Source organism: Lissotriton helveticus, chromosome 11, assembly GCF_964261635.1.
Source record: "Lissotriton helveticus chromosome 11, aLisHel1.1, whole genome shotgun sequence".
Taxonomy (NCBI): domain Eukaryota; kingdom Metazoa; phylum Chordata; class Amphibia; order Caudata; family Salamandridae; genus Lissotriton; species Lissotriton helveticus.
Genome location: NC_136072.1, coordinates 123,622,610 through 123,642,998, shown reverse-complemented (window position 1 = coordinate 123,642,998; position 20,389 = coordinate 123,622,610). Strand labels below are relative to the sequence as shown.

At 48.3% G+C, this 20,389-nt stretch overlaps 1 protein-coding gene across 1 annotated transcript in view; it reads left to right on the top strand.

The window, feature by feature from the left end:
- Positions 1–20,389, top strand: part of MCCC1 (methylcrotonyl-CoA carboxylase subunit 1) — a 97,285-nt gene that overhangs the window by 31,934 nt on the left and 44,962 nt on the right. The window contains exons 4-6 of the mRNA XM_078667409.1: positions 13,725–13,820; positions 14,887–15,008; positions 18,682–18,829. Of these exons, the coding sequence (XP_078523535.1) occupies positions 13,725–13,820; positions 14,887–15,008; positions 18,682–18,829 (366 nt within the window). The remainder of the gene's footprint in view (positions 1–13,724; positions 13,821–14,886; positions 15,009–18,681; positions 18,830–20,389) is intronic.

The window sequence follows — 20,389 nt, the reverse complement described above, 5'->3', positions numbered from 1 at the left end:
GCACTACAAAATATGGAAGAGATGGGCGGAGTACAGGGGGTTGTGGCTGGAGCCGCCGGCACATCGGGATGTCGCTGCTGAACAATTGTTATGAGAACCGGGGTGAGGGAAGATATGCATCATCAGTTTATAATGACTATTTTCTTGGACCTGTAAGGACCTCGTGAAAGGGGCTAGGGCGGGTTCCGGGAGGGGGTAGTTATTGCGGGGCAGGGGGGGTGGGAGAATTCCAACAAGTATGTTTTATTCTTAACTGCTGTATTGATTGCTACGCTTTGCATTTTGATCATATACTCACAGCTCCTCCGGTGTTCGGAGTACTGTGGTTGCCTTGCAATTTCACTCAACAAAACAATAAAATTTTGTTCTGAAAAAAAAAGCGTATTTCCTTTAACGCTTGCTTGTCACAAAAAGTAAGCCAGGCCTATTGGCTTTCTCATAACTTTTCACAGTGAACAGATCAAACCTATGAATTCTGACCTTACTTTTCCTAATGAATCATTGTCTAGCTTCGCCTTTCAGATAATACAGAATCTCCCACACTGTGGTTCAAAACACACACGGCGAAGCAGGAGACATAAACACAACACCTTTAGAAAAGGGTTTATTTTACAAAATGCAATGACTCTTTTTAGAATAAGGCTTGGGGTTTTATTTTACACAATGCTCTCTAACAGGCTTTCCCAGATGCCAAATGCACAATATTCAAATATAAAATATACACACACACACAATAATAACTCACTTGGTAAATGCAACAGTTAAATGCAAGAGAGTTTAGATAGATAAATATATACACTAGATCCATCAAATTATTACTTTGTATGTGCACCTCACTCAGTCACACATCACAAAGAAAACACCTCAAATGATCAAAGCTACTGGCCACACATCACAATGGCAATAATCAAAACTCAAACATCTCAAATGACCACAGCCACTGAACCACGCATCACAATGGAATTAGTCAGAAACAAATCACCTCACTCGATCGTTCACTCGAACTCCTTGCCAATTCTTGCTGGGGGCCCGTTCATAGCTGGCTTGGACTCTCGACCGGGACTCAAGTTCCGTTTGTCTTACAACAGTCAGCGCTCCAGATTCCAATTTAAACATCATGGCATTTTTGACACGCAACGGATGTGCGCAGATGTGAGTAACTCACGATCTCAGCTCTGTTAATTTATGCTTTAAATGCTTCTAGCTGCTTTTAAATGACCTCGATTAGCCTTTGACTCTCCTGACTCTTGGCACTTAACTTTTGCACCTCGCATTTTATTGATCGCCGCATTTAGGGCTCTTAGCTTCAGACGCCTTCCGCTTCACACCCCGGTCCACCGCGGGCTTGCCTGAATGTTGTGGAGCTTGTTGGGGACTTTCAGGTTCTTCCCTTCCGATTTCTCTTGGGGCGGAGCGAGTTGGTCAGCGCTCCAGCTCCGGCTTCCAATTTAAACATCATGGCGTTTTTGTCGCGCAGCGGACGCGCCAAAGGCAAGCCTGTCTGCGCCCGTCCGAGCCTGTTCCGCGGCAAGCTCCAGCCATGCTGCCGGTAACCCCTCCGGTGCCCTATTTCACTGGTCTAGGACTCAACTACTTAAATTGAGAGACAAGTGCTGCATTGCCCTGGCTATACATGAGTTTTCCGGGCCCCCTGCTCATTTTAAATGTGATTCGTGTTCCTTCACGTTTAAGGTATATCCCACAGCACCACCTCTTGTATCTCCTACTTCCTTTTGCTCCTCAAAGGGGAAGACCATTTTAACCCCCTCCCTCATTAAAGCCGGTCTAATCAACCGCAGATCCCTCCCACACCACTCAGATTATATTTGGCTTTCCCTTGAAACACATGCCTGGGATCTAATGTTTCTTACCGAAACTTGTCAGGTATTTTTCCAATCCCGACCTTAATCTAGCGATCTCAAGTGACAATCGATTTGTGGGGGTAAATCGGGCCAACAACAAGGTGGGAGGTGGGGTTGCAGTGGTCCAACGCTCTAGTTGGGAAATCTCTTTTAGGAAACTCCTAAACATTGGTCCTTTAGAAGCTATGTATTTTAGTATCTCTGTTGCACCCAACGTAGCCATGGCTGGAATACTAAACCCCCCCAACTCCCGCCCCAGCATCTATTAGAACTTGTCAATTTAGTCGCTGACTTATCGCTTAAAAATTCCCACTTTATGATCCTTGGTGATTTTTTTTTTTCACAACAGATTTTATTGAATAATCAAGCAAGACAATGAGTGTGGTACCCCACAGACAGGAGAAACCACCACGCAGTTGAAAACATTACATAGAACAGGATTTGAATCTGAATCTAATATACTGCAAATTACATTTATTCAAACCTACCCCCCACCCGTTCCCATCCCCAACACCCGACCACCCTCAACCTATCCCACCCCGTAATCCCTCCCTAACCCCGTGCACATGCAAAGAAGGAACAGCCGTAAATACGTATAGAGTGGTCGGTCTGGCACCAGACACAAGCCTACGCCAAGGGGGAGGCCTAGAGTTCTTCCTCGGGTTCAACTGGGGGGTCAAGTGGCAAGTCTCTATACTCGGCCCACCTTTTCCAGATCCTAAAGTGTTTGCGGGGGCACCCACGTGCTTCAAAGATCGGGCGCTCCAGGCCCATACAAAAGTCTAGTCCAGCCTTCCAAACACACAGGGGGGGAGCCCGTTCGTCCTTCCACGCCCGCGCCAGGTCTCTCTTGGCCAGTACCAACCCCAACAGCAGTAGGTGGCGCTTATATCTATTCCCTCCCACCCCCTCGAGAATATGAAGCAAACCTAATCGATGTGTTTGGGGCAGGTCCCATCCTAGCACTTCAGACAAACAACTCCACACACCTCTCCAAAAGCCAGCAAGCCTAGGACACAGCCACAGGGTATGGAGCAGCGAGCCAACCTCTACACCACAACGCAAGCATTCCGGCGATTCAATCAGTCCAGCTTTCCAGAGGCGTTCACGCGTAAAATAGGCCCTGTGGAGGATTTTAAATTGGATGAACCTGAGCCTCATCGCGATAGCTGTCCCACGCGGGGATTCCAGGGCCTCTCGCCAGTCATCTTCGTCTAGGGAACCGACATCTGCCTCCCATGCTGTCCGCAGGGGAAGAAGGTCGGAGGCGCAGTGGGTGACCATCGTCTGGTAAATGCGGGACACTTTTTTGTCCCCGAGCTCCCCCATGAACAGCTTCGCTTCAAGTGGGCTAAATTCGGGGAGCGATTCCAGGTCGGCAATGTACGGTGTGAGCGCATGCCGCAGCTGTAGATAACGGAAGAACTGAGTCCGCGGCAAGTGGAACTCCTCACTAAGGGCCTGGAACGGCTTAAGAGCGGCTCCAGACAGCACATCACCCAGCGACGAGATCCCGATCGCGTCCCAGCCACCGAAACCCGGCAAGGAGGCCAGGGCAGGCAGTCTGCCATTACGCCACAGCGGCGTTTCCGCAGTCAGCCTACCCCACCAGCCCATGCGTCGCAATGCCTGACGCCATACAAGGAAGACCGTCTTCGTGACACTAGGCAAGCCCCGTCGCAGCCGGGCAGAGTAGAGGAGCATATGAAGAGTATTATCGCCCATCAGTGCGCGCTCTAATGCATATGCCGGGTCGCCTCTATCACCGTACCACCAGTCATTAAGGACGAGTAGGTGAGCTGCTTGATAGTAGGACAGAAGGTCCGAGGTGGCGAGTCCTCCACTGTATGTAGAGAGGAAGCATGTGCGTAACGCCACCCTGGCCGAACCCCCGGCCCACAGGAATTGCCCCAAGACCGAGTTCACTCGCCGAAACCAGGAAGCTGGAACCGAGTGGGGATAATTTTGCAATTGGTATGGAAGGCGTGGAAGCGCCACCATCTTAAAGATGGCGGACCGGCCAAAGATGTTAAGAGGCATCCGGGACCACGTTTTAACGTCGGTCTGCACCCGTTCCCACACTGGCAGCACAGAACGCTCCCACGCGAGGGTCGCGGACTCAGACAGGAACACCCCTAGGTACTGCAGGCCATCGGTCGCCACCCGCAGGTCCAGCGTCCAGGGGTCCGATACTGCGCCACCACCCAGGACCCACAAGGTGGATTTGCTGAGGTTGAGGTATAAGCCTGAAACGTCGCCAAAGACCCGCATAATTTCCAATACCCGCGGCCCGGACCGACGCAGGTCCGTCAGGAAGAAAAGGACGTCATCCGCGTACAGCGCGATCCTATCAGATAGGCCCTGGGGCCATACAAATCCTCGGATTTGTGCATCTATACGCACCCAGGCGGCCAACGGCTCCATAGCCAGGGCAAAAAGATAAGGAGAGAGAGGGCATCCCTGTCGGGTACCCCGGCCAACACGGAAGGTCTCCGACACAGCCCCGGCAACACGCACAGCGGCCGTGATGTCCGTATATAGTAGTTTAATATAGGATATAAAAACAGGGCCGAGGTTGAGACTGGGTAGGAGCGCAAACAGGTAAGTCCAGCTCACCGAGTCGAACGCCTTATTAATGTCGGCAAGCAACAGAGCAGCCTGCTCGCCCATGGCCCCCATAGCCCCGATCGCAGCCCACGCACGCCGAATATTGTGGCGTGTAGCCCTGCCGGGCATAAAGCCCGATTGGTCGGGGTGTACTAGTTCCGCTATGTATGGAAGCAACCGATTTGCCAGGGCCTTAGCCAGTATCTTGGCTTCTATATTGAGTAGCGAGATGGGGCGATATGAGTCGTAACTATCAGGGGGCTTACCCGGCTTCGGAAAAACCACAATTTCAGCATGGCGCCAATCAGGCGGCAGCCTGCCCCGAGTACGCGCCGCTTCCAGAGCACACCGAAAATGGGGTCCCAATTGCGTGTAGAATTTTTTATAAAATTCACAGGGATAACCGCTCGGCCCGGGGGCCTTACCCGCATTGAGCTGTCCCAGGGCCTCCCCAAGTTCCTCCGCCGTGAGAGGAGCATCCAGAGATTTCTTGACGTCATCAGACACCATTTTGGGGGGCAGGTCATCGATGAACTTGGCGACATCCTCACCCGTCAGGTTATCACACGGGGCGTATTGCGTTCCAAAGTAGGCGGCAAAGCTCGCCGCTAAGCAGACAGGGTCAGTAATAGCCGCGCCATCCTCCGCCAGAAGACCGGGCAGTGTGTCAGGTTTGATGCTATATTGGCATAGTCTATAGAGCATAGAACTCGACTTGTCACCCCACTGGCAAATCCTGCTCCGTGTGGCCAGCCACGCCTGTCTGGCCTCGTCCAGCAGGACCGACGCGTAGGACTGCTGCGCCTGGAGAAGCAGTCGCACACTAATATCGTCTCCGCCCCCAACTCCGCCGCTCCAATGTCTCCACCAGTGCCGCAGCTGCCACGATCGCCTCACGGCGTCCCCGGCGAGCCGCAGCGGCCCAAGCGATATCTACCCCTCTCACCGTGGGCTTCAAAGCCTCCCACACCACTACCGCGTCGATATCATCAACAAGGTTTTCCCGCCAGTACTGATCAATGGCCTCCCGGAGGTGCTTAACATAGCTAGGTTGCTGAAGATGCCACGAGGACATCCTCCATCGAAAGGGCTGGCGTTTCTTGAAAAGTTCTATGTCGACCGAAACTGGGGAATGATCAGACAGCCCCCTAGGCAAAATCTCCACCGCGCGCACTCTGCACATGCACACCCGGGGAACAAACAAGTAGTCTAGGCGAGAAAAGGAATCATGTACAGCAGACACAAACGTATATTCACGTGAAGTAGGGTGCATATGTCGCCAAGCATCAATCCAGCCCAGGCCATCACACATCGCTCGCAGCTTAGTAGAGGGAGGGGAGGGGGGAAAAGGGGGGTCCAGCCCGCCTGGCCCTCGGCACCCCCTGCGGTCCATACAAGCATCCATCACCTCGTTCCAGTCACCCCCAACCACCGCTAGGGACTCCTGGACATCCCCCCATATCTGGAAAATCCTCTCAGCTAGGGCCCATTGCAGGGGGGGGGGGCATAAACACTCCCAAGAACCACGGGCTCCGTACCCACCTTGCCCATGACAAACAAATAACGACCCTGCGGGTCCGCCCACGTCTTCTCATGTACGAATTGCACCCTACGGTGGATTAGCACAGCCACCCCTCTGGACCCCCTAGTAAAGCCGGCATGGTACACCTGTTGATAGCCCAATCGCTGCAGGCTGAGTGCTTTCGACCCCATCATATGCGTCTCCTGAAGCAGAAGCACATCAGCAGCGGCCCTCTTCCCCCAGCGCAAGACCGCCCCACGTTTCACCTTGTCCAACATCCCCCTGACATTCCACGTGACTACTCGTAGGGACTCCACCGGGAGCCTGTGCGTAGTATCAACCATAGTCAGATAGAGTCCGCCAGGAAGGCCCCTTGTGTCCACACCACCCACCACTCAACAACAACCGCATTTTCATAGAAAGCATGTGCATCTCCCCCTTACCACCCAAACGCCCAAAAACTGCAGGGGCTGCTAATGCCAGTCCCTTTCCAACTCCCCATACCCCCAACCCCCCTCCCCTACACCTCACAGAACCATGAAGCATCTGTCGCGGCATGGGCGATCCCAAGCCCAAAACAGAGGGCACAGGACCTACCATGCCAATGGATCCCAACTCCCTTAGGCCCATCCTCACTATCCCCCCACCCCCCCCAAACAAACTCCTACAAGGTAGGAGAGGGACAGCCCCCAATCGGCTGTACCCGAGCCAGTACCCACCACCCCACTCAACTTTTACGAACATAGTGTCAAGAAGACATCAAGGCATCAGGAAGGCGTCCAAGTCGCCGGGCCACCGCCCCTATTCTACTCATTCCCGGTAGCCATGCTACTCAGCCAGGGGCACAGAGTACCTGAAAGCAGCAATGTCACTTCCCGGACGGGTCAGAGTCCTCGGTTCTGTGGCCTCCCGGCGCACCAGCGGCAGAGGCCGAACGCTTCCGCGATCTAGATCTCCGGTGTCTCTTACTCTTGGTTGGGTGATCTCCACGTTCCGGTGAGGAACCCCTCGAGGACCCCGGATTCAAACCCGGCTGGTCATGCGGCCGGAGCGCCACAGTTTCATCCGTCCAACGAAACAAATCCTCCGGAGTATCAAAAAACAATGTCTTGGACTGGAAAATCACTCTCAGACGAGCAGGGTACAGCAGGGAGTATTGGAGACCCAGACCGCGGAGCTTCGCCTTGGCATTCATGAAGGATTGTCGTTTCTGCTGCACGATTTTGGTATAGTCGGGGAACACCATGATCTTGTGATTTTCATAGAGGATGGCATCCTGGGACCTTGCTTCCCTCAGGATAACGTCGCGATCGTGGTAGTTCAGTAGCCGAGCGATCACCGCCCTGGGCCGCTCACCCTCCGGCGGCCGTTGGGTCAAGGCGCGATGGGCGCGCTCAATGATGAAGCACGAGGACAGGCTTTCCGGCGGCATCCAGCTCAGCAGCCACTGGGTAAGGAATTGTTCCATGTTCCCCTTCTCACACCGTTCCGGAAAACCAACAAATCGGAGGTTGTTGCGGCGGGCGCGACCTTCAGCATCCTCAGCCCGCAGCGCCAGATTCTTCTGCACCGATTCCACCACCGCCAGCCGTTTCTTCAAGGACCCAACATCGTCCTCCACGACAGATATTCTGGACTCCGCCTCAGTAATCCGCGCCACCGCATTCCGCAGGTCTTGGCGGATCAGGGTAACATCTGCGCCCACTGCGCCGATTTTAGCGTCCAGCGTGTCCCTAGATTGGGTGATGGCGGCCATGAGCGCGGTATTATCCGGGGGGGGGGGGGCGGTTGATACTGACCCCCACCCGACGGGCCCGGACCCCCAGTTGGCTCTGTGAATTTGTCTATGGTCGGTTGCTTGGATTGGCTGCCGCCTCCACCTCGGGTCATGATCGCCGCCTGCCCACGGGCCACCAACAATCAACACCGGCGTGGCAATGGGGTCCCCCACGCCCGTCGTCTAAACCAGTGGGGACTCCGTCTGCCGAGCACGATCCTCCACCAGAAGCGGGCAGCCGGTTCCTCCCCTCTCGTCACAGTCCAGGCAAGGTAGAGCAGGCCCCGGGAAACACCCCCTCACCACTCGTGGCCCTCAAGTCGATCGATCGGGCTCGTCCACCTTCTGCTCACCCGTGGGCCTGTCGTCTCCGCCAGCGGTGTCCGGGGGTCTAGGAGGGGGCATCCATATCTCGCCGCCCGCCACAGGGTCCGCCGACTGACACACCGCCGTGTAGTGGGCCTCCAATGCAGAGAGGCAGCAGCCAGGCGTCCTCCAAGTTCGGGAGCGGCAACTGCACCCAGCCAACCTCGGGCGGGAGTCGCGAAAATTGAGGCGCCGGCTCCGCCGGTTCCGCTAGGCCCCCCGCAGTCTGTGGGCGATCCTCGCCCCCTTAAGGTAGTGGCGCTGCAGTCGGGTCTCTGGGGGGGACCGATTCCGCCCCCGCCTGTCTCGCCGGGTCGTAAGCAGCCCAGGGAATGCGGCGAGGCCGCCGCGCCACTCAGGTGTCTCCCGGACGGGGAGCGCCAAAATTGAGGTCCCGGCTTCAGCCCCGCACCAGGCCGCTCTCCGACCCCAAGTGCCCCGCAGCAACCAAGGCGCCAACGTCACCAGTGGCCACACCGGAGGATGTCCGGTGCTCTCCGCAGCAATCGCCTCACTCAGGGAGTGTGGTAGAGGCTCGGGGACAGGATAATTGGACGGATAAGGCTCGGGCAAGCGGGAGCTCTAGGAAGCTGCGACCGCCATTGCCGCGCTCGTAGCCACGCCCCCATCCTTGGTGATTTTAACATGCAAGTGGATGATATTCTCTACACTAAAGCCAGGCCAGCTACTAGAAACTCTGGAAGGCCTCCTTCTGACCCAGCGGTTTGGTGGCCCCACGCATCGGGCCTGTCATATGCTTGACCTTCTCTTCTCTAACAATCCTAACTTGGCCACAGCATCTCCCATTCCTCTTACATATTCAGACCACTTCTTAATCCCATTTAGTATGGTGATACCCTCTCGTTCGGCTAATTCTTCCATGGGCCGGGATAACAGCAGGAAATGGTTTAAAATGACCTGTAATGCTATGATCCCTGCTTTTTCTTCCACCCCCTTTAGCTGGTTGGTGATCTGGAACTATATGTGTCTAATTTTAATAGCTGGCTCTCCTCAGCCCTTGATACAGTTGCCCCCTTGCAACCTATTATCTCCTCAAGACAAAAACCATCAGCCCCATGGTTTATCTCGGCACTTCGCACCGAGAAAAGTCGCTGTAAGAAACTTGAGCGCAGCTGAAGATCATCTTATTGTCCCAAGGCTAAATTAATCTATAAAGCAGCCATAAATAATTTTCACAAACTTAAGCGCTCAGCAATGAGAGAGTACTTCATCAATAATGTCAACATCGCCGGTAATTCATCAAAAACTCTCTTCAAAATAGTTAAAGATGTTACTAAACCTTGTGCTTTATCAAGCACAGTTCCTCCCACCCAGGTTCTCTGTAATGGGCTATCAGACTTCTTTCACAATAAAATACTGGACATCTATTCAACGTTTACCCCTACACCTTGCTCCCCTATCCAAGGCACCAAGGTAGCTAATATTGATGAGTTTACGCTCTTCCACCCAATCTCCACTGATATGTCACTACAAAAACTTCTCGCCTGCAAATCAGGCTCCCCAAAGGATCCCTGCCTGGCACAATTGTTTAGCTCCTTAGCCCCCCGTATTATTTCCCCTCTGAATCTGATTTGGAATTCCTCCATGCGCACTGGGATTTTCCCCTCAATCTGGAAACAGGTCCTCCTAGTACCATTCCTTAAAAAATTTGATGCTGACCCTTGTGTCTTTAAAAACTATCAGCCTATTTCTCTTTACCAAAGCCAGCCAAAGTCCTGGAAAAACTAGTTCAGGAACAACTGTCAAGTTATCTCGAATCCCAGCATCTTTTCCATGATTCCCAGTCCGGGTTTAGATCCGGTTATAGTACTGAGACTGCCCTCCTTGAGATCTCTGAGATCGGTCGCGAATGCATGGATGCAGGCGAAGCGGCTATGTTGGTGCTTCTTGATCTGTCCGCGGCACTGAACACGGTCTCATGCTATTTTGCTTGAGAGACTCCCCAGTCTTGGTATCCAGGGCACCCCTCTATCCTGGCTACGATCCTAACTTAGCGGCCGCACCCAACAAGTCTCCCTGCAGCCATTTGCCTCAGAGGAGAAACCCTTGAGCTGTGGGGTTCCTCAGGGCTCTGCTCTGAGCACACACTTCTTCAATATAAACCTTTCTCCGTTGGCTACACTGGTAGAATCCTGCGGAGTCAGAGTGATCTCTTTTGCGGACAACACACAACTGGTGTTTTCATTTAAAATCACTCTGAAGCAGCATTTTCTAATTTCAGACGCTGTCTGTGCAATATCTCCGCCTGGATGTCATTAAATACACTCAGGCTCAACTCCGACAAAACCGAGGTGTTGTTGTTTTAATAAAAAAAAAAAAACTCTTCCATTGCTTTGGTGGCCATCTGAGCTGAAACCCCCACCCCGAAACCTGTGGACTTGGCTAGGAATCTTGGGTTCCGGCTTGACAATGAGCTATACTGCAAATCTCAAATATACCAGGTCTCCTCTGCCTGTTTTGGTAAACTGCATATGCTCTGTAAAATCCTTCCCTTTCTCCCTCTCGACTCTCGTCTGACCATTATTCATGCCCTGATCACCTCACATCTCGACTATGCAAATAGTCTTTATGTGGGGGCACCAGCTTATCTGATCAGATGCTTACTGATCATTCAAAATGCGGCTGCTAGGCTGATTCACAACATCCCATTTTTCCATTCGATTTCACCTCACTTGAAGAAGCTTCACTGGCTTCCAGTGATCAAACATATACAGTTCAAGTCTCTTGTCTTGGCTTTTAGAGCTATTCAGGGTCGTGGTCCAGCCTATCTTAGAGCTCGACTCCAGCACTCTGTCCAATCGTACCCTTAGATCGAATCATCTTCGCCTTTTGGCGACTCCCAGTTTCTGCTGGTCCAGAATGGGTGGCAGAGCTTTTGCAGTGACTACTGCCAAAACTTGGAACAGCCTGCCACTTTCTCTGCATATTACCAACTCTGGAACATTTTCCGATGTGCTCTGAAGATCTGGCTGTTTTCCAGCCTTTAGGCTCCTACTGGTACTTGCATCTGCAGCCTGTCTTAGCGCTGGGACACCCGCGCTGGGGGTAGCTGTGCGCTTTATAAGTTTCTAAATAAGTAAAAAACAGTACGTCTATTCTGTAAGTGAGCTCCCAACTCAGCTGTCAACACACCTCAGCTTTATAGTCTCAAAACACACACTAAGGTTTGAGAATTTTCCCCTTGCGCCAAAGGAATCTTACCAGGACTGGCCAGCTTCCAAGCAAGCATTCCATGGCAGAAAGGTGTTCTCACGTCCCCTCTAGATTCTCGCATGTTCCAGCCTTTATCTTGATGAAGCTCAGGAAAGCCTTCCAGGGTACATTAAACAATCTCTCACAAATACTATTCTTGAACGTGATGAACCCAAACAACTTGCAAGCGTGGCTGTTGCACGCAGATAAAGCTCAAGCCAGGCCAAGTCAGAATTCAGTACGACATGAGGCCATGTCAAAGCCAATAGTAAGAACTTAATAATACTACCAATGTACAACACAATGCACATTTGTGCACCACTTATAGCATCACATACATCATCTCTCAATGTACAACACAGTGCACATTTGTGCATCTTTGCTCATAACACTGCACTTCCACACCTCTCCCTCTCCCCCTCTCCCTCTCTCTCCCTCCCTCCTCCCCTCCCTCCTTCTCTTCTCCCTCTCTTCTCCCTCTCTCTCCCATATCCCACATGTTCTGTTCTTGGCAAGGCTGTCCTACTCCGTGACAGGTCCCACTGAAAGACTGCAAGATTACAAGAAACAAACCTTTAAGAGAAACAAGGCATATGCAGGACGTTGTACATTCAGGCTGGGATAAAATTAAAACACCAAAGTCAATTAAAATAATAGTCGTCAAAGGTCATCACAGAGTGCCTCTAGCACTAAAACCATTAAGGTTTGTAGCCTTTAACATTGGCATGGCACAGTAACCAACACATACCTACTGAAGTGTACCACCATGACGCATACAGATTTAAAATCGAAATATGTTGAAAATTACCATTGGCAAAAACCACCCTCCAAAGGTCCTAGCAAGGATTCACACTTTGAAAATCTTCTTCCTCCAAGGTTTAGCACAGGGGTTGGAGAACACCCAAACCCTTGCCTACCATCGTAATCTGTGACATTGCATGTAACAAAATACTTCCCTACAGCCCTAACACAGGGTGATAAGAATCCACCATTAAGGGCATATTTGCTTTTGACAAATGCTTTTCAAAATAAAGTTTTATAATAAAAATGTCAGACTTATGGCTTCATACATAACCTTTACCAGTGAACCAATCAGGCTTGTACCTTTTATCATTGGTTTGGTGCTGTATTGAATGCAGGCTTTTCAATAAGGGAACCATCAGCATGCAGTCACAAAATTAGAAATGTAAATTGCTTCACAGTTGCCAAAGCAAAATGCTACATCACCAAAAAGGTCCTAACGAGGGTTATCACAGTGTAAATCTTCAATTCCCATGGTTTGGTGGTGGGGGTAGCCATCACTAAACCCCTTTCCTACTATGATAACCTGCTAGATTCTGAGTCACATAATACCTCTCATCAAATTTTAATTGAGTAATAAGAATCTTAGTCCACCCATGAAAGCCTATTGACTTTAACATACTCTTTTTCCATTGAATAAGTTAGTCCCACTAAAACAGATCTAGCTTATATTATTGCCTTGGTTATTAGGTTGCCATTTTTAATAACAACGCATTGCTGTAGAAAACAGAAGCATTTACACATGGTGACTAGACGAGAACAAACAACATAATTATCTAATATTCTAGGAGAAGTTGTTTAATAGAATCCCCGTGGCTTCTGTGTGACCTTGAAGGCCAAGCTCCGTTCATGGCAGTGGCATATGTGTGACCCAATGATCAAACACAATACTTTGCTTAATAAAGAGCCTGGCTGAAGCAGCTGGATACACAAATGATTACAGCTGGTTGGATGGTAAGCGCTGTATCTTTGGTAGCATAGTTTTTGACAAATCAGAAGCTATGCGCAGATGAACCAACATCTGGGCAGAGCCAAAGTACCTCCTGAAAATACCTTTTTGATCACCTACGGTCTGGCGACAGCACATTGTTACGCCAGATCTAAAAAGTGCTTATTGCAATAGCTTGTGTCTAAAATCCAGTACATCAGACTCTTCTTCCAGACCATGTGACTATTGATAGAAGCTTAATTGATATCAAATACACATCTGTTAATGCAACCTGATCTACTAAAGCATTGTAGTCTGGTGAGACTCCAGGAAGTCAAAAGTGAACCTAAGAGGGTCCATTTAATGTATGTACATTCAGTGGCTTTCTGTGCTTTCTTTTCCTGTGGGCTACATTTAGTGACAATTGTGCAGCATAATTTTGTCATTTACTTTTGTCTTCAGTTGGGGGGTGGACATAGGAGCTTGCCTTTTCTATACTTGGTCTTCTTCAGAGAGCTGGAATCTTCTGAAAAAAGGTGAACTTGGTTCAAATGGTTTAATTTGATATATTGGTCTTAGTATTTATTGTTTTATTCTTTGCTCTACCGTTGAAGTTTTTCTTAAATTGTTCTTTTTGTTGAATTGCAGGCGGATGAAGCATATTTAATTGGTCCAGCAGCCTCACAGCAAAGCTATCTAAACATGGATAAAATAATGCAAGTAGCAAAGATGTCTGCTGCCCAGGTACATGTATATTTTAACAAGGCCTTCATTTTGTATACAACAAATGCCCGCCACCCTTGCAGTAAGCAACCATGTTTTTATATCCAAATAGAATTAACTCCATTGTGCATAAAATGCATCAGTTCAAATGTGAAGTTCCTGTACTCTCTTTTTTTCTTCATTGATCTAGCTATAAAATTGTAGCCTTTAGCCAATACTTTTTGTTCACCAAGAACTTCTCAAGGCACAGTTATAGTAGTCAATTAGATTTCAGAGATCTTCATGCTTCTTTCTCATCTGTTTATTTATCATATCCTTGTATACAATAGTGCAAAATGTCTTTGTTGTTGAGCATTCCTTTGTAGCATCCATTTATGAGTCATGTATTATCTTCACCAACAAATATGTTCCCTTTCTGCAGTTTAGTTGTTAGTCTGTGTATCAGGGTTAACGTGGATCCTCCTATGAGTGTGCATGTCAAACCCGTTCAGAACACCATTTTGCAATGCACCCATTCATGCTATGTGTCTCTTCGGCCTTCATTTAAAACCAAGAGAATGTTGTTCTACAGAGACTAACTCAATATGTTTTCATTTTGCCTTGTCAGATGGAAATTTGTAATTTGTGTGCGTGTAGCCTTATTGCATGCAGTGGTTATAACGTGACCTCAGTGATCCCTCCTGGTAAACTTTGTCTCTTTCTTGGTTAGTCTTTTGATGAGAGTCCTGATCCTCCACTAGATTGAGGGTAGGGGTGTGCAGATTACTATTTGCTTTCCTGCTTCTTTGGAAAGTACCTGTTATTTCCAGAATCAGAACAAGCATATTTTATCAAAAAAGTATTTAGAGTCTAGTGTAAAATTACAGGTTCACTTACCCACTTATAATTGTTTGCAAATCATCTGTTTTTGGGTAATTTCTCTACCAGCCCCAACTGTTTAGCCGAAATAATTCCCATGATAATATTACTGCAGAAATAATATAAATGTTGCAGGTCATGGTGGTGTCAAGTCTTTGTGTTGTGTGACTTTATAAATGTTCTCTCAAGTTTTATGCTTAATTCAGTACGGCTCTTCTTCTCCCTTTAGGCAATTCATCCAGGGTATGGATTCCTCTCCGAAAATACAGAGTTTGCTGAAATGTGCAAGCAGGAAGGAATCATCTTCATAGGCCCACCTTCCTCCGCAATTAGAGACATGGGCATTAAAAGGTATTTGCCTCGTTCATTAACTAAAGGAATTGGGCTGTAGGGCTGTTGCATGGAAGGTCAATCCCTTGTAAGGGCTTGTTTTCAATGTGAGGCAGTGGCTTATCATGCTCAACTTAATGATACTGGATTGTTGTGAAAATGATTGTAAGGTTGAGCAGACCTGGTAAGGACAGTTGGCAAATAATTTCACATTGATGGCTGCATTGTGTCCATAAGAGCACCTCTGGGACAGTTGAACCAGAGACCACACACCCCACATACTCTGGAGACATTTACACTGGTTATGTTATTGGACAATCCCAACTGACCAGTTGACCCCAACAGACCTGCAGAAGGATGAGGCTAACTATAAAGTGTCCACTCAGATGACAGCTAGGAAGAAAACACATTACAAGAAACCAGGTGCATAAGCAGTGCATCCAGCCACCAAACATCAAAGTTCCAAAAATTAGGGACTCAAATGGCGTGTAAATATTTCTGAAGGGGCCAAAAAAGATCATAATCTGCCCTGGGCAGGATTCACAAAAAACACTTGGTACTTGCCTCCTTCAGTCCCTAGTTTAGCTTCTGTGCTTATCACCATGATTTTTCCTCTACTCTCCAGACGCCCCCCCCTCACCACCTGTTTGATTGCAAATCACTTATTCTTCCTTGTGGAATAGAAGAGTTACTAAATGCTTGCAGGGGTGCATCGGCCCAGAAAAAGCAAGTTGCTTGTATTTGCATTGACTTTAATCGTTTTACATTGAAAAAGGCACAAGTACATACGTTTTAAGTAATTAAATGAATCTATTACATTTAATCGTAGCACATTTCACAGAAATGCAGTTACGGAGACTGTTTAAGTGAGGGTCACTTACATAAATAGCCCGATTTGCATGATAGATTTCAGGGAAGTTGGCTTATTAGCTAGTCAAACTGCATCCCTTCGTTATAAATATATTTCATATACGTTTTCTAGGGTTCATTGGTTTATGAATTTGATTTTTTGCTTCACTGGGAGACTGGGCCTTTGTAAGCGCCTGACTGATGACAATAGAGCTATTCGCCTGAGAATAATGTCACATGGCCTGATTCTGGGTTCTCTGCAATGTTTTAATCTTTCTTCGAACCACCAATATTGTTTGTTACTGTAGTTTTTCCAGCATAGAGTTTATTCCCTGGTGTGGTCCAGTTGGAACACCTTATGCAAAAGTAGCAACACATTCAATTTTGTGCTTTCCCAACTGCTGTGAGGAGCTGGACAAGTAAAGACTGCCATCAAACTGCATGCCTAGGTTATGGATTTTCATTGATACTACCCCAGTGCTTGAAATCAAATGAAAGGAAATCGGTCATTGGATTTGTAAAGTGGCTGTGATCTGTCTGTGGCTCATTGAAGCATGGGTTTCTTTCACCCAGGAAAAGATAATTGAGGCCTCCTAAAATTATGTCATTGTTCCGGGGTGTTCTCTGACCAACTAGAGAACTGTGTGTCACTTGGGACATTTGTAGATTATGGCAGGTGATAAGATGTGCAAGTTCCTTTACATATGGTTTGAACAGCATGGAGAGGGGGATTTGTGCTAAAGGTCCCCTTTTTGACATGGTCACCCCCACTTTTTGCCTGGTGTCTGATGCAACTTTGACTGACGTGCACTGGGTTCCTGCTAACCAGGTGCCCAGTGCCAGTGTTCGTTCCCTACAACTGTACAGTTGTTCCCAATTGGCAATACCTTTTACACCCCTATTAGTCCCTAGTAAATGGCGCCTCTGGTACCTAGGGCATGGGTACTAAGGAAGGTCCCCAATGGCTGCAGCATGTATTGTGCCACCAATCTCATGCAAACTGCCAATTGCTGGATGCGTGTCTTGGTGCAGACCAAGTGTAGAGTCGACATGGCACAAGAGTGTGCCATCCCTGCAGACACTGCATGCAGTATAGGTAATTTACCCCAGAGGATACTTTACATCCCTACGGCAAGGTGAACTATATTCCATCTGTGGATATATCTGCATAAGCAGATTTGCCCCTGTGATATCGAAGTCTATTTTTAGATATTACAAGTGATCAGGTAAGCCATTTTAAGTACATGTGCTGAACACTGGTAATTACGAGTCCCCACCTAAATGAGGGCTTCACTGAAACCCAAGAGGTTTGGTACCAAACATCTCATATTAATAAGCCTGCACTGATTCTAGTGATGGATGTATTAATAAAATGCACCCAGAGTACTGGCGTGCTGACTGACTGGTCATGACCAGCCTGGCACCACAGAAGAGTTTCTGACTCCCTAGAGGTAGGAACCCACTCTCTCTGGGGTCAGAAACAATGCCTGCTCTGGGAGGAGGTGCTTCACGCCTCCTCCAAGCAGGATCTGCATAGAAAAGCAGGAGGCTTCAAAGGCCTTTGCTGCCTTTGTTATGTGACCATGGCTTCCCCCGATAGTACCGATGCCAACTCCTTTGCCCTGGGCCCATTTTGCGTCAGTAGGTGTGTCCACTACCAGGCTAATCCCATCATTCTGTTTTGGTGGAATTAGGTTCTCTGGGACAGTCTTATGCCCATTTCACACAGGATGTTGTCATATGGAGGATGTAGTCACCCTAAAGGTAGACAGCCCATTGGCTACTACTACCGGTCATTCCCCTTAACACCCCTTAAATGAGTATTTAAGTGGCGTCCCCAACACCAGGAACTTGGATGCGATGGACGTTCTACACAGTGTACCTCATTTTGATCCACTGTATTGAGTCATCTTCCTACAGTATTCTTGTAGACAACTGAGGTTTTTTCAATTCTAATTGACATTGCTAAAGGTTTAGGGGAGGGTCGCCCACAAAAAACTGGAGTTTTGGTATGGGCACAAAAGATTGGACTTGGTGTATGGGCACTTCTTCCATGATCCTGCCAAGAAGATGTAAGTTTGAAATCTGACTAGTAACTGGCCAGCCTGTTCAGACCTGCCACGGGTGAGTTTTTAAACAAGTAAGTTATGTTCCCCAAGAATCAGAAAACCTCAATAGTCTGACCTCTCACGGTTCCAGTTCAGACACCCAACTCTCAAAGTGCTAGGACCCAGAGAAGAACAATGCGCCCCTGAGGGCCCCCTCCGCCATAACTGCAGAGTAAATAAAGTCCCTATCCATGTGATTTCTGCCACCAGCTTCACAGTGGAGACAAAACAACTGCCTGCCAGTGGCAGCTGGATACCAGAATCTTAATTCCAGTGGAACCCCCTGACCAGGGCCTGCCACATCCAGCTAGAAGGGTCACCCAGCTCGAAGGACCACCCACCTCTAAACCCTTCCCACAGACTGGCAAAGACAGGAACCTGACCACCATCACCTCCACCACAACCAACAACACCCCCTCCCAACCAACGCAAACCCCAAGTAAAACAAGGGCACAGACGATGTGCAGAAACTCTGCCCCAACACAAGCCAAGCAAGGCCCTCCATGGCAAGGGTGCCATGGGGCAAAGGGAGGCATCAGCCCATGGTGGCAAAGTCGGTTTCAGTGGCAAAAGAAGTGTTGGTGTTCCTCTTACGTCAGCATTTTAGCTTACATAGAGGTGATTCTACATTTTTGATAGGAGGGTATCGTGTACAGTCATTACACCCAAGATACTGTATAGTTAACGTGATCTTGGATAGGAAGTTGGCCTAATGTTCATCCTTGTTGCCTTTCAAGCACCTCCAAGTATATCATGTCTGCTGCTGGAGTCCCTGTTGTGGAAGGCTATCATGGGGAAGAACAGTCTGACCAGTATCTGAAGGAGCAAGCTGCTAGAATAGGTTATCCAGTAATGATCAAAGCTGTTCGCGGTGGCGGGGGAAAAGTAAGTCCTTATTTTTTTATTTCATTTATGCAACTTTGATTTGACTTATGTTTTATAAGAATTTAGGGCAGTGTCTCGAAATTAGATTCCTCTTCAGATCTCCTCGTTCAGTGCATAGATTTTCACCATATTGTCTTGCACTCTTTCATTTAATTTTCTACATATTTCTTCATTTGTCTTTAGTAGTCATGTCCTAACTGTACATCAGGGGAAGCAAGAGTTTCGAAGTACATTAAATTGAATCAATATGTGTACTATATGAATAGACACATCATTAAGATTGGGTGTTCATAAAGTATTTAGTTGAAGGTGAGGTTAAACGATGGTCTCTGCTGGCAGTGCAAAGTTTACAGTTCAGAAATCTGAAAATACTAAATGTCAATTAAAATGATTTTTAAATGTTAACCATCTATGTTGCTTTTAGCGTGCCAATAATCCTCTTGTGTTGACTGCTCCCTAGTGACTGGACCCGGCATATGCTTAGCACTATGGGGGATTAAATTCTACATTAACTTGTTCCATAATTATCAGCCATACTTGGGTTACCTGGATTTGTTGGCCCAGTAGCCCTTCCTTGGAACCCCCTGGGGGCTGCCTGATGCAGCTTTACTTGAATAGACTAGCCCTGGCAAGGAGGCTGTTCAATGCAGCATTTTGTAGGGGAGACCTGAGAATAGGGAGCTGACCGGAACAAAAATCTTCTCGATTTTAGGTTTACAATTGTTTGTACTCTGTTTTATTAATAATAATGGTCTTTATTGTTAGCTATAAGTAAAATCATTACAATGTGTAGGAGTACCTAGTAAAATAACAGTACTGTAGTAAAACCCTGTGCAATGTGCAAGAGATTAAAATCAAAATTTTGTGCAGGGGTGTTGGAATGCCAATTTGCGTGCCATTCTTTAATTGTACTACTACCATAAACCAAATCCAATCTGCCAGTCTCTCTCCAAGTGTCATGATGTCTGTTTCTGGTAACAAGCTATAGAGGGCACTGAGATGGGAAGGTTTGGAGAACCGCCACCCCCCCCCCCCCCCCCACCCACGATTGTGGTCCGAACAACGATCAGGTCGTTGTATATCGTGGCTTATCGTCCGTGAGGGTATCCAGGCGATGGGCTGCGCCTGGATAGAGCTACTGACTTCCTGTTTCATTTTGAATAGTCAATTCCAGTGCACCTCACTCATGCCTTCAGGATTGCTGAGAACTTTGTTACAAGTGCCCATGAAACAGTAGCAGTTGCAGGTTTGGCTTGTATAGGATCCTCCTACAGATGCCCATTTGGCATCTGAGAAATCAGAGAGATGGTGGCCAGCAGCACAAGGAAGTGTTGGCTCTGCGTATCAGACCACTGATGCATACATGAGGACAAGATTTTCTCTGATCTCTATATTGCTCCAGTCTCATCTCTCTCAGTGCTGCAGCGACAGATTTCTTCAGGTTTTGCAAACCTGAGTGCAATATGTTTATCTGTTGGATGGGGGGAGGTAATTAGTACAGATGCTGAATAATGTTCCTCAATGTTTGGAGGACATAGTCTCTGTCTGCTTCCCTTTTTG